The 15412-nt window shown below is 44.2% G+C and overlaps 1 protein-coding gene across 3 annotated transcripts in view; it reads right to left on the bottom strand.

Moving 5' to 3' along the window:
* BRWD1 (bromodomain and WD repeat domain containing 1) overlaps positions 1-15412 on the bottom strand; it is a 195674-nt gene that overhangs the window by 147332 nt on the left and 32930 nt on the right. For all 3 annotated transcript variants that reach the window (XM_068270377.1, XM_068270379.1, XM_068270378.1), the window contains exon 2: positions 12997-13055. In XM_068270377.1, coding sequence (XP_068126478.1) covers positions 12997-13055 — 59 coding nt within the window. The remainder of the gene's footprint in view (positions 1-12996; positions 13056-15412) is intronic.

Below are 15412 nucleotides of genomic sequence, written 5' to 3'. Positions count from 1 at the left end.
TATTGCCTTCAAGAGCAGCATTTCGCATAACAAGGAAAGTAGACCATTACAGTGTACCCGAGGCGATATGCGACATGATGATAAACATGCGTGTGTACAGTACAAAACATTAATAACCGGGCTCTTTCTCTTGTTTTATTTTGCTGCCTGAAAGAGTTACTTACTAGCTATGGAAGTGACCGCTTCGGTTTCGTCATTTGCTTGTCTGGAATATACTGTATATACTCAAGTATAAGTCTGACTCACTTCATAAAAGTATAGGGGTCAACTTATACACGGGTCACATGCAACACTGAGCACACTGAGTAATGTGTGTACTAATAGTGGCATTCCCATTTGCAGCAATTTACCCTGTGGTAAGTGATACTTTGAGGAAAGGAAATGCCAAGAAAACACAGGTCTGAAAGTTCTGGCCCCAACAATTAAGGGAAGGGGCAAGGGAAAATACTGGGCTGCATAAAAGGGAGTGAATAATTGCAGCTCTTGGGGGCCTGGAGGAGGTATTGCCTGCACTTAAGAGATAGGATGGGTTAATGGCTGCAATACTGTGTGCAGTGCAGTCATAACCCCTTCTTGAGCCCCAAGTGCAGCCATTCATTTTGCTGCACTTGGGGCTGAGTTGATGAAAAATTCCAGCTGAAGAGGGTTTAATATTAGAGTCAACTTATACACATGGTCGACTTGTATTCGGTTATATACAGTAGTAAACCTCACTGATAAGCAAGTTACAGCCATTAAAGTTTTTCTGGCAGAATACTTCTGAGGGCAGGAAGAGATAAAACATATGAACTATTGAACTTTTCTAACTCTGGGACACTTAATAGGCTGCCAATTTTTAGAGACTAAAATATTCAACCACCTATCTAAATATTTAAATATAAAAGAAAACCCTGGTATACTCAAGTCATTTTTAGGGGTAGAAGGATACAATAGTTTATCTCATTAGCTTATTTTCCCCTCAGGTTCACTTTAAAGATACATAGCCAAATGTTTACCTGGGCAGAGAAAACCAGGAACCAGAGTCAATTTCTAAACACACGTTATGGCAGAGAGAATAAAAGACTAATCCTTAGGCTGTCAAAATGGTGCCAACCAAACAAGAAAAGCAGTTAACATTTCATACCAAATCTGTGCAGGCACTGATTATGCACAAATACCAGTTCAGAAAAGGAAGCAGATTACGTAGAATGCTAAATTTAGTAACGGCTTTAGTACATGCATCTCTTGTGTAGGGTATCTCCATTATGCTACTTAAATGCTGGATAATTACTGTATATTCTGGCATATAAAACTACTTTTTAAGCCTTGAGTTTCTTCTGAAAAGTCGTGGGTCGTTTTATATGCCGGGTCGTCTTATATGCCGGGTGATACACAGTGCTGATACGCGATGCGCATACAGGAAATGCTGATGTTCACACGATGCCGATACGTGATGCGCATACAAGACATACCGATGTTCAATTAACAGGTGCTGGAGAATCGGCGGTTGCTGCACATGCTGGGGGAGCTCATCGCTCACGCTGCAAGGTCTGGGACGCCCAGGGTATGGAAGAAATATTGCGCTGTGCCCAAAAACCACGCCTCTTCCACCAGTCTGGCCCGACCTATCCTGTTACTGCCTCTCAGATTAGCTGCTGAGGACTGTAGTGAAGCGGCGCAGGCGCACATGTGCAAGATGTGAGAGACAGAGAAGAAGGTAAATAGGATACAAGGGCGGGCCAGACGGGTGAATGAGGCGTGTTTTATGGGCACTGCGCAATCTATTCTTCCTTATCGCTCTGATAAACAGGGAGAGCTGACCAATCTGCTTATGAAGAGGGAGAGTTGAACAATCCAAACAGTCAATCACCTGTATACTGTTATATACTGGGTACCACATACAGTACAGCACCTGTATCTATGCATCCATAGCACCAATATATGATTTGTTTTCATTTTTACTTGGTGTGCGCTGGGAAGAGGGGTGGTCTTATATGGCGAGTATATCCCAAACTCTATATTTTAACTGGAAAAGTTGGGGGGGGGGGGGGGGCATCTTATACACCACAATATACGGTAGTTCTTATGTGCACATCTGTATTAAATTTCTACAAAGACATTTGGGACAAATTCACTTTTCATAGAAATACTGTGAAAGAGGGTGTGAAATTCAAAGAAAATTCTGGAAGCTTGCTCCCCCTTGCCTTAAAGAGAACCCGAGGTGGGTTTGAAGAATATTATCTGCATACAGAGGCTGGATCTGCCTATACAGCCCAGCCTCTGTTGCTATCCCAAACCCCCCTAAGGTCCCCCTGCACTCTGCAATCCCTCATAAATCACAGCCATGCTGCTGACAAACAGCTTGTCAGAGCTGGCTGTGTTTATCTCTATAGTGTCAGTCTGCTGCTCTCCCCGCCTCCTGCAGAACTCCAGTCCCCGCCTGCATCCCTCCCCTTCCTGCTGATTGGAGGGAAGGGACGGGGGCAGGGACTGGTGCTATGCAGGAGGCGGGGGAGCAGCTGAGACTGACACTACAGATGTGAACACAGCCTCACAGCACGGCTGTGATTTATGAGGGATTGCAGAGTGCAGGGGGACCTTAGTGGGGTTTGGGATAGCAACAGAGGCTGGGCTGTATAGGCAGATCCAGCCTCTGTATGCAGATAACATTCTTTAAACACACCTCGGGTTCTCTTTAAGCTTTGTACGCTAAATGAAACTTGGCCCAGGCGGCCGATTATCACCTCTGCCGTGAATCCAGTATGTGTACAGCAGCCCCTGACCTCTCTCGACAAGTGATTTCCCTGGTGGATTGGATCAGCTGAGTGACTGCTGAGAGCATATTTCTCTCCACTTACAACGCCTACACACAAAGTCACTCCCACTCGTTTACAAACACCAAGTCGCTAGCCTACAGGCTAGTGGAGTGTCTGTACAGCCTCAGCCCTGCAATATCACTTGAGGGATCAGGTGCCAAACCTCACCAGGCTGAATGCCTTGTACGTGTGTACGCAGCTATAGCCCAAACCCTGGTGTGACTTGCCTGGGAAACTAAAATCCTCTCTCTGTCCTTAGAACCACAAAATGCATGTTAAACCCCTAGACTCACTTCTGAACACGTCAAACTGTTGGGAATACTTGGTGCTCTCAACACAGGAGCCAAGAGACTTAACTACAATTACATTATTGCAAAAGAGATTTAGCCATACCTCAAGCTTCTACCAGCCTCATTTAATATAAGTGGCCTATCAGTATCTCTGTCCTCCACTCAGTCGTGCTGCTATGGCGCCCCTTTAAAAACTCTGACCCAGCTCTGTTGCAGCTATGGCGCATGTGTCGTCACAATTCATTTCGAATTCTTTCCAAACCCGCACATGTGCACAAGGCTCCTGGACATGGCTACCACACACATCTGCTTGAAAGCGGCATTGAGTAGGCACGCACATGTGACAGGGCTGATCTGGCATACCAGTTTTTCCACTGAAAAAAATGAGGCGTCAGAAATTGGAGTATGTATGGGCAAGGGTTAGATTACTCTGATCATTACAAACCTCATCTTCTGGGACATCAGTTACATTCACACGTTAGATGGAACTTAGTTGAGGCAGCCATTTAGGGCTGAAGCCTAAGAATACATCTGTATGCACCGATTTCCCCAGAATCAAGGTTAATCCTGACAGGAGACAAAGTGCACCTTTACCTTTTCCAGCATTCAGAACAAAAATCCATGAGAAGGGTGAGGCAGAAGACATTCTCACAATGGGCTCTATTCTTAAAAAAAAATGTGGCGAAAATACTCGTGGATGGAAAATACCGCATCGGTATTTTAGACTTCTGGGTGGGCATTCATAAAAATGTTGGCAGCTGCGATAGAGTGGAGATCTCCCGCTGAAGGCTAGCGGTAAGCTGTCGGAAGGCATGCGGGAACACTTAAGCCGGCACAGTCCCTCCGTGCGCTGCTCTCTCTGGGAGGTCTTTCCCATTCACTTGTATGTAATCCGCAGGCTTCTCGCTACATCCGAGGAAGCGGTATTTCCCGTCCACATACCGCTTCCTCTAATCTTTATGAATGGACAGTTTGTTACTTTTTTTCTAGATAACTCTAGAAAAACACAGCAGAAGGTGGAAATTTCTCGCTCTGCTGGGGGATTGTAGATTTTCATGCGGGAACAGCTTTTATGAATGCCCACTTTGCTAAATGGACGGGAAAGTCAGCTGTTTTGAGCGGAAAACTTGCGGGGAACGTTTTATGAATAGAGCCCAATATGTATTGTACTATGGAGAGGGGAGGCAGGAAAGGGAAATATATAATAAGCATTTAGCAAAAGAGATTTTTTTGGTAACCCAAAACAACAACTGATTGCTTCAGGTTACAGATGTCCCATGTCTGTACGAGACTTTAGACCATGCACTCTCTCTCGCTCTCAAAAATTCTACCGGTTTTTATGTCGTTTTTTTTTTTAGTATTTCTGATTTTTCCAACAGAAGAGAAGGCAGTAGAGGAAAAATGAGCCTTTTAATTCCATGTGATCATCCAGTGACTGGCTAGGCATGGAATGTGTCCCAAATTCTGTCATGCAGGAAGAGAGGTTTATAGAGCCACAATGGGAAGCAATTACACAGACTAGGACAGTAAGTGAAGGAGAGTCTGTCACAAACGCTGTATGTGTCTAGATTGACATCAGAACAGTAAAAATAACTTTACTCTGGGTGCGGCTATGTTGAATAATTCTCTATGGCATACACACAGAACAAGGTCAAAACCGACTCCACCTGACTAGCTGCTTTCAGATGAGGAAAGAAGAAGAAAAACAAAAAAACAAAAAAAACCTTCAAAGTGTTCACATACACTAGCACCCTTAAAATGGACCACTGATTACATGTAATACATGCACAGTACATCTATAGTGATTTTTAGTCCCATTTTAAGATACAAGATGTATTTACAGTAAAACTGGTTCCTTATCAGCTGGTACTACACTTTTGTTTACTACAGTGTTGACAACAACCTTCACAGAGAGAGTAGGAGAGCAGAAGAACCATTTGCAATAAAGCACACATTGTGTACACTGCATGATACAGACACACCCCCAGAAGTAGCAATCAGCCTCCCTGGGGATGGGTGTGTGTGATATTGACAGCCAAGCTCCCAGGGATTGCAAACGATTGGCAAATGGCTCTAAGGTGGAATGCCCAGAACTTGTCATTTGATGGCAAGCATGAATATGGCACACAGACCATTTTAAAATAATGTCCATTACTGCTGGTTTGTTTAGGGAAAATATGAGGTGTATGGGACTGAAGCTAGTGTACATACTGTATTTTTCGGACTATAAGACGCTCTGGACCATAAGACACACCTAGATTTAGAACACAAATCGGGGAAAAAATATAAAACTAGGTGCATTATATGGTGCAGGGGCATTATGTGGAGCTCACCCCACCCAAGCAGTTTTAGTAATTCTGTTATCCTTTTCCCCCAAATAATTTCCTTCTCCCAGTTACAGTTATACCCTAATTGAACCAAAAACAGGAGGTTTGTGTTGCAATATAACTGCAACATAGGAGTACTCCATTGAAGTGCAACACTCCAGTGGCCTGCACCTAGGACTACAACCTATGGAAATCCATCACAAGACCAAAAAGCTTGAAGAAAGCACATCAAAAATAGCCAGTACACAGCTAGCACAAACAATCAGCATTCTTGACAGTACTCATCCATTTTGTATCGTCCCATCGCAGTCCTTATAGTAACTATAGGTCTTTACCTGGCCATTCAATTGCAGCCACCAGGCAGGGTTATGAAGAGGTGGGCACCCCAGCTAGTGTCTGTTAACTTTTATCCTGGAGGAATTAGGTGCGTTTGGCAACAGCAGCAGGGGACCAAATAGAAGCCCCTCAGAGCACATGTGGAGAGCCATTAGCAGCAGCCACAAGAGAGGTATTCAACTGTGGCGCCACTGTTCACCTCCGCCATCAAGCTCCGCCCTCCACTTCCTGGTAGGTCCAGGCACGGGACCCTGAGCATTGCAGCGAGGCTGTGAATACAGTAGCAAGTTTTAATTTCAGGTCCCGATGCCCGCTGCCTATCTACTACTATAATGTCGGTCAGAGGGAGACAGGAAGCTGGGCAGCTAATGTAGTATCATAGCGCTGGGGCTGTTAGCAAGATCTGTATCGGGCTTTCCGTAATTTCCTGCCCGCTGTTGCTATGCCATGTGAATGGGTTATAGGGAGCTGAATGAAGATCGTGCCTGCAGACTATCATAGAGGAGAGGTTATGAGCTGTGTCTGCGGCAAGATCTGTAAGTTCTCATAACCTGCCCGCTGCCTATCTGCTGCTATGTTGGGTGAAGTGAGAGAGGAAGCCAGGCACGCACGTAAGCTGCTACAAGCTACCTGGCTTCCTCTCTCACTTCACCCGACATAGCAGCAGATAGGCAACGGGCAGGTTATAAGAACTTACAAATCTCGCCGCAGACACAGCTTACAGCCTCTCCTCTATGATAGTCTGCAGGCACGATCTTCATTCAGCTCCCTCTAACCCATTCACTCGGCATAGCAGCAGCGGGCAGGAAATTACGGGAAGCCCAATACAGATCTTGCTAACAGCCTCAGTGCTATGATACTACATTAGCTGCCCAGCTTCTGGTTTCCCTCTGAACGGCATTATAGTAGATAGGCAGCGGGCATCGGGACCTGAAATTAAAACTTGCTACTGTATTCACAGCCTCGCCGCTATCCTCAGGCTCCTCCACGTGCTGTTAAATTACTGCAGGGATTACTGGGGGATGGTGGGAGAGACAGCTGCGCTGGACAAAATATGTAGCATTCGGACTATATTTTGGGGGAGAAAAAGTGCGTCTTATAGTCCGAAAAATACGGTATATCTTTGATAACCGATATCCTAAACTACTGTTCCTGCTCATTTCGGTTGACAGATATTGAACGATCACTGTACAGCTATACTGCCCAATGCCATTTTTCCAAGCAGCTTGTTCTGTTCTATGAAAGATAGTGGGAGGTGCCCTCCTGCGGAACTTACAGTGGTATCAGCCATGGATTTGTGACGTAGCCGATCGCTTAAGGTGAGGCCACTAATGCTAAGGGAAACATGCACTCAGATTTGTCATTTTGGTTAAAATTCCAAAGTTGTTAAGTTGTGTATGCAGCAAAGTTTTCATGTGTATGATTTTACTTTAACCCCCTTGGCGGTATGAAAAATACCGCCAGGGGGCAGCGCAGCAGTTTTTTTAAATTTTGGTTTTTTTTAAATCATGTAGCGAGCCCAGGGCTCGCTACATGATAGCCGCTGCTCAGCGGCATCCCCCCAGCCCCGCGGATCGCCTCCGGCGACAGGCGATCAGGAAATCCCGTTTAAAGAACGGGATTTCCTGGAGGGCTTCCCCCTTCGCCATGGCGAAGGGGCGGGATGACGTCACCGACGTCAGGACGTCATTGGGAGACCCGATCCACCCCTTGGCGCTGCCTGGCACTGATTGGCCAGGCAGCGCAGGGGTCTGGGGGGGAGGGGGGGCGCGCGCCGCACCGGATAGCGGCGATCGGGCGCGCGGCGGCGGCAATCGGGGTGCTGGCGCAGCTAGCAAAGTGCTAGCTGCGTCCAGCAAAAAAAAAAAATTATGAAAATCGGCCCAGCAGGGCCTGAGCGGCACCCTCCGGCGGCTTACCCCGTGTCCAGCACAGGGTTACCGCTAAGGAGGTTAAAGAGAACATAAAGTGAGTGGGATATGGAGGTTAACATTTATTTCATTTTAAACCATATCTGTTGCCTGGCAGTTCTGCTGATCCTCTGCATAATAGTTTTAGCCATAGACCCTGAACAAGCATGCAGCAGATCAGATGTTTCTGACAAAAATCTCACTGGATTAGCTGCATGCTTGTTTCAGGTGTGTGATTCAGACACTGCTGATGCCAGAATAACCAGCAGGATGCCAGGCAACTGGTATTGTTTAAAAGGAAATAAATACGTCAGCCTCTATATTACCTTTCAATTTAGATTCTCTTTATTGCGGAACACACCCCTTACAATCTGAGCTCCCACTATGCTTGTGTTAATACAGTAGAGTCCTGGTTAACGGGGACTCAGGCATCCGGCAGTCTCAAGCAACCAGCATGCCTGGCGGGGGAGAATGGGGGCGTTCCTATACTATTTGCAGAGTGGGTGCGCAGCAGAAGAGACTTATGGATCATCTGGTCACCTTACTTCTCTCCTGTAGCTCCCAGCGGCTTTGGGGCGTCCTCGTATGGCTCCCCGATGTGTCACCTGACCTGCATTGGTTCACATGAAGCATCTGAGAAGTGCACGGAGGACCCGGCAAAGCCTCTCGGAGCTATAGGAGAGAAGAAGACTGGACGCCCAGATGATCTTTAAGTGATTTGCACTGCGCACTCACTCTGCCTGTCATTGGGGGGTGGATGCTAAGTGTATTATTTAAAGCCGGTTGCTTGCCTCCTCAAGCAACCAGCAAGAACACATATCCGGCATCAGTCAATCCCCAGATAAACTAGACTCTACTGAAACTTATAAAGGTGGCCATAGACCTGACGATTATGGGCAGATTCGACAAAGACACAAATGTATCTCTAATCGAATCTGATTAGAGATAAAAATTTGTCTCTTGGTTGAAGCTGCCCATATACTACAGGCTGATTACCATCCGATCTCAGCATGAAATCTTCAGGGGATCGGCTGAGCCCGCCGCATCTGCCCCGCCACTGCCCCCCAATGTATACATCTGCACCCCCAGTGTGTGCATTTATATGTTACCTGTCCGGTATCAGCCTTCATGCGGTGACAGTCCATCTTACATGCTGGTGGCACATAGCGTCAGACGCTATGCGACGCTAGCGTGTAAGCAGAACTTGGCGAAATGGACGGTCACCGCACGGAGGCTAACACCGGACAGGTAATGTATAAATGCACACACCGGGCACATTTATACGTTGCAGCGGCGAAATCAGCCGCTGTACATCTGACCAACCAACTTTGGCCCGCCATCTTGCGGCATGCGTGATCGACAATGCGACCGATTTCCGTCCCGAAACTGGTTGATTTGTCGGTCAAGCATACACTTGGCAGTACCGATCTTCATCCAATTCGATTATATTAATCGAATTGGATGATCGGTCGGCCTCCAAGTCGTCTGATATATGGCCACCTTAAAGAGAACCAGAGGTGGGTTCTAAGAATCCTAATAGCACACAGAGGCTGGGTCTGCATATAATGCCCAGCCTCTGTTGCTATACTGCTCCTTCCCTTGCCCCCCATAAATCAGGGTGTCGCAGTGGGCTGTTTACCTCTAGATGTGTCAGTCTCGCTGCACCCCCTCCTGTAGGTCGCCGCTCCCCATCTGCGTCCCTTCCCTCCAATCAGCGGGGAGGGAAGGGTCACGGACAGGGAGCGGCGACATAGAGGAAGCGGGGGAGCAGCGAGACTGACACTACCAAAGGTAAACAGCCGGCTGCGACATGCTGCGTGTCGTTAGCACGGCGGCAAGCAGAGCGCAGGGGGGGCCCAGGGGGGAGCAGTATAGCAACAGAGGCTGGGCATTATATGCAGACCCAGCCTCTGTGTGCTATTAGCATTCTTAGAACCCACCTCGGGTTCTCTTTAAAGTTTAATGCGAAACACAATCCTTTTATTTTCAACCAAGACAACAATGTAACACATATAGTCAGCCCAATTCTTCGTTTCATTTTAGAATTTAAACGCACTAAGAGAATGACAGCTGGAAAGGCGGCAACTGGGACACAGACAGTTCTTTATTCAGACAGAGAAACGAGGCTGCATCCAGACAGGCCATCTGTTTCAGCATCACAGCAGCACTATTCATGTTTCTTAAACATGATCTGCAGCACACATGCAACCAAAACACAAAGTGTGTCCTGGAAGAAAGGCTGATCCAAATACAGCCAACCATATCACTAGGAACTAGACTCAGCCCACATCATGGTCAGCCATGTAATAAAGGACAGGTTCCCTTCAGACATGAAGTACGGAGGTGGCTCTCAGACACAGCAGCCTCCAGAGACCTGGAATGCACTTGTGAGCATAATTACATGTGACACGCAGAAGCAATAACATGCCTTTGCAAATGACAACTTGCTTACTCTGTATTTTTAAACACACCAGGGGGAAGGGGTTTCACACACAAACTGCTTCTGATGATTTCATGGAGCATACTGGGGAAAAGAAGCAACATGCAGAAGCAGAATACACTGCAGCTTATGTTTTACATTTATTATAGCTTACAATGAAAGGTGTCAATATTTCAGAGCTTCCTGTGGCACTTCACAAAAACAGCAAGTTCAAGGCATTATTCACTTTTAAAGTGACACTGAAGAAAAAAAAAAAACCCTCATGATATGATTGATGTGTATGTGTAGTACGGATAATGAATAGACCATTAGTAGGACAAAAAAAAAGTCATTTTTATTCCTAGATAGATAGATATATTTTTTATAACATTGCATCATTCTCTAATAACTGCAGTTTCCACACTACATTCAGCATTCTAAATGATTTCACAGAGCAGGCCAATTACCCTTTGAACTTTTCTCTGCAGAAAAACCATAAACAAAGAACAGTTGAGATAAGTGCTTTAAAGAACAGTGCTGTTCATGACTTTATAAAGTTGCAGAGCTCAGAGAAGCTGTTTTGCATAGATAAATGAAGTTTCTTAACTCTTCCTGTACTGGGAACAATAGGAGACTCCTATCTGTGCTAATAATGTTTTATTTCTTAGCAGGGCTACACATACAAATCATATCATAAGTTTATTTTTCCTTCAGATTCCCTTTAAAACAATTAGGCTGGGCACTGGCTGAAAGCAAATTCATGGACCAATTGGAAACAAAGAATTGTGTTCACCAGCTACTAAACAACTGTATGTGGTGGTAGATATTAATCTTTCAATGCTGTTTGGATGTGCAGAAGACTAATGGCGCCTATACATGATACAATTTTTTCATTTTGTTTTTTGATCAGATAAATTTCATTTGATTATTCTGTTAGATCGAATATAAAGATTTTTCCAACATGTCCAATCTGATTTTTATTGAAAAAAATTGAGCAATTGTGTTTTTCTTGATCGAAAAAGATTTTCGACTTTCCTTTGATTCAATCGCTTTGGTTGAATAAATGGGAAAATTTTACGTTTTTATTGTACCGTGTATGGGCACCATTAAGGTATACATAAAATAAATGTGACATTATTATACAAACACGCTTTCTACTGGGAGCTGGTGAGCATACATATGAATTGGCCGCTGGGAGACTTGGGCACAGGATGCAAACAATACATGGCTTATCCTGCTACTGCACAAGTTCCCGGCGTCGTTAAATGCTACTCCCCCTGTAGGTCCATGTGGATAGTGGGGAATAATGTCATTCGAAATACAGTGTTTTAAAAGCAACTTCAGCACCATCTTCTGACGGCACCAAAGTTACTGACTGTGCGCTGCTATAGCCATAATTCCTATTACGGTCTATGGTGGCGCCGGCTGCACCCAAATCTGCTGCCCTGTAATCACAGTGCTTGTGCTGGTGAGGTCTACACAATACACAGGGAATTCACTGGATTTTTTAGTCTGCTGTCTAATTTGAAAAGTTTTGCAATCTAGAGAAAGTTGTACATTAAAATTCCAGGACATTCTTGACTTTAGGCGCCGTTCACATGACGCAACAGACAATATAATTGCATTGAAACACAATGCGATTATATTTCAATAGGGCCTTTCACACTGCTAGTTTTGTAGTGCAAAGCAGCAAACCCCAATGGAACAACTCAAGGCACGTAGAACAATACTGGGCGACGAGCATGGTGCAAGCATAAGGTCTGGGGACTGTATGCTGCACTTTACATCCACATTGCGAATGTATGTTTGCGGATGACAATTTATAGTGTGAAAGGGGCATAAGAAGCTTTCTCATTGTGTGCTGCAACCAACACCTCAGTACTTGTGCAAAGGACAACATGATTTACTAACCTGAAACAAATCTACACCATGTGCCAATATAACCCGTTGCAAACGCCTACCTCCAATAGACAATTTTCAAAAAAATCCAGTAGTTGATTCCGGTGCCACGTGTTCTCCAGTGTTAGCAGACATTTATAAATCTAGTATTTTTCTTGTATCTTTGCTACAGTCCAGACACTTCCCTGAGTTCTAGAAAATCTCCAGTCATTAAAAGTGAGCTCAAGGCCCAGTTATCAGCTCACAACCTTCAGGTAACATCATTGCAAGGACCCTCCCATCCTGATAGGTGGAATTTGATAGGTCTATGTTTATGCTGTATTTGCATATAGTTGCATAATCCTTCATCAACTCAAAATCCATTAGCATCTAATTGATCATCCCTAATCAATGGCATCAGGGCTCCAAGGAAGAGGTTAGTGCTAGGTTTAGGCAGGGGTCACACTTGTCTTTCAGTTTGTACACTTTTCAGAAAACTGAAAGACAAATGTGACCTCTACCTTACAGCAGCTAATGTATTTTATAGAGAAAACTGACAAATTGCGCAAGATGTCAGTTTTTTTTCTGCATGCGAAATCTGCATTAAAGTGTGACCTAGCTCATTGATTAACATGAGTTCTCAGTTGAAGTCAGTTTTTCTGTGCAGAAAACGCGTACGAAAGCCGGTAAGTGTGACCCCTGCCTCAAGGTACCATTACTGTAGGGTTACTGTGTAGAGTTTAGTATAAAGTTTAAGTTTTAGTTAATAAAAGTTTTGGCGATAGGTCAGTGATTGGATTATTATAAAAAGTTAAAACCTCCCTAACATAAAAGGTTATCCCCCTCCCTCAAAAAAGAGTTACCGTAATACTAAATCGGTATCTTTTTAAGTTTCAAACTCTAATAGGCTCCTGAAGTTCCAAACTGTGCCATGACTGCTTTAAAGAGGAACTCCAGTGACATAGAAGAATGTAGTCTATTATTATCCACTTTCATGTTGTTCAGCACAGGTTAAACTAGAAATAAATAGCTCACACTTACCTCCGTAGTTCTACTACAGGGTCCATTCGAGAGAAATCGGGCTATCAAAAAGTAAAGCTCTGAAAGAACAAGACAGGACAAAAAAATAAATAAATAAGAGAAAGTGCACAGAACCCAAATACAGTTTTCAAACAGCTGAAGAAATGGCAGTTTGCAAAGTATAACTCTGGTCTACGCAGACTACAGCTGTGTGACTACGGTGGTGATTCAATTTACCTTTCTAATGAGTTTTCTCACAGCAGATACATTTTCATCTTCTCTACAAAATAATCTTTCATCACCTGGCAATTGGTACCAAAACGTAATAACTAATATCAAACTTACGGTATTTGGAGCACTTTCTTCAGTAGATATACGTCCTCTGTGACTACATCTAAGCCACAAGTCAGTAGAATCTACTGACTTGTACAGAAGCAGTGCTGTGCAGGATTGGGCTTGCTCCTGTGCATTTCTGGCACTATCTGATGAAACACCGCGGTCATTAAATGGTTAATTGGGTTTTCATAAAATTTGACCCACGGGTCTAATTTTTTTTCCCCAAGCAGGAAAAAAAAATACTCCTGACATTTGCTGACTGCGCATGGCTGCTTTTTCATTTAGTATAAAGACAGCTGTAAAACATTTTTACTTAAAATATTATAGGGTTTGTGGACACAGCCAGTTTAGGTGCTGCTTACGGTAAATGCATTTCGGGTGCAATGAAGTATTCTAAATGCAGCACATTGTTTTCTGCTGCGTCTACAAATGCATTACAACTGCAGCACAAATGCAGTGTGTGTTAATGCTGTATCCCATGTACACATGGCCCTTACACTATTATACATACCGTATTTGACCATTTGACATACTTTGACCATTATTTAGGCTCTCAATCAAGGCATGTATTAAAAGCCTGTACCTTGGTTTTCTAGTCAAGTTTATTTTATCAATACTGATGGGGCTTTCTTTTGATGGTATGCATTATAATATTAGTTTTTCAGAAATGGGAGGGAAAAAAAGGAAGAAAATCATGGGGGGAAAAAAATGTCTTGATTTTGCATAGAAAAGAAGATAAAATCAGAAAGTGATTATTTTTTATGTTTTTTGATGCATTTTTATATATTTTGCCCCCATTACCCACGGTACCTATTGTGGAGTTTTTGAGAAATTACTTTACTCATTTAGTTAAACTATAAGAGCCCTACATTTGTAAAAACAAAAGAACAGCCTGAGGTGCATTAAAGTACTAGTACACCACCACGGAGAGTGAGTCACAGACACAAGCTGCGCATTCACCAGAAGGACCTACGTCCCTGGGCTGGAACGAGAACAGTCTTCCCGCAGGATGCAGACATACTGCCGCAAACGCGGCTAGTGGTTAATGCAAGTCAATGGGAGAATGTTTAAACATATTGAAAATCGCTCTGCGGTGTGACTCCGCCCTAAGCAGCAATATATTTGTCTGTTATAGACTCCCTGGCCCATATCCAATTCACCTTTTCACCTGAGTTTTTTCCTAGGTGATCATTTTAAAACTTGTCAATAAAATGCTTTTTAAGCCACCAAAAAGCAAGAAGATACTCAAAATAATTTTTCACCAACTTTTTGGTACTTTTGTAGTTGAAAAAGTGCTGGAAAGTTATTCTAAATCGAAGATGAAAAATGATCTCCTAGGAGAAAACTCAGATGAAAAAGTGAATTGCATATGGCCCCTTGCCACTAAGGCTTGGTTCACACGAGCCTCAAAAAAAAGGCACTTTTGCCCGTTTTACAGATTGGATAACAGACAGGTTGATGGATCCTATGTTATTAACAGGGTTGGTTTGCACAACTTTGCAATGTATTCAGTACATTCAGTGGAATACAAAGTCCCATCTCTGCACCATTTATCCAGCTACCAGTACAGATACTACACTGCCCACTCCGGCTGACTGCGGACATCTGGCTCAAGTGGCCAGAAGAGACCAGAAGGAAAAGACACAAGACTTTAGCAATCTGATTCACAGTTAGTGCAATAATGTGGTCTCTGCTCTTCATGATTAGCCTGCTTTCCCCTGCTATTCTCAAATCGGTACACTCACTGCATCCTCCTGCTGTCAGCAACACGCTCTACATTTCTCCCTCTCTTTTATCATCTTCACAGGTTGCCTCTCACGAAACTTTCTTATTCATACAACCTCGCTATACATTTCATGCTCCTTCTACCCATAAATCTAAATCCCACCCTATCCTCCGCTCTCTCTGCCTCCTACTTCTCCTTGCTGCAGGTGAGTTTCACTAAACCCCGGACCCTCTCTGCCGGCTCGCTCCTCACTCTTACACACTAATCGCACTGCTAACAGCCAACCACATGCACACCGACACTGACACAACCTTATTAATATTCCTCTTCTCCCCCCTCCTCCCCCACCTATCTCTGCTGCTCTCTGGAATGCCC

Source organism: Hyperolius riggenbachi, chromosome 2, assembly GCF_040937935.1.
Source record: "Hyperolius riggenbachi isolate aHypRig1 chromosome 2, aHypRig1.pri, whole genome shotgun sequence".
In the NCBI taxonomy this organism is placed as follows: domain Eukaryota; kingdom Metazoa; phylum Chordata; class Amphibia; order Anura; family Hyperoliidae; genus Hyperolius; species Hyperolius riggenbachi.
Note: the sequence above shows the minus strand (reverse complement) of the source record. Positions and strands in the feature narration are given on the sequence as shown.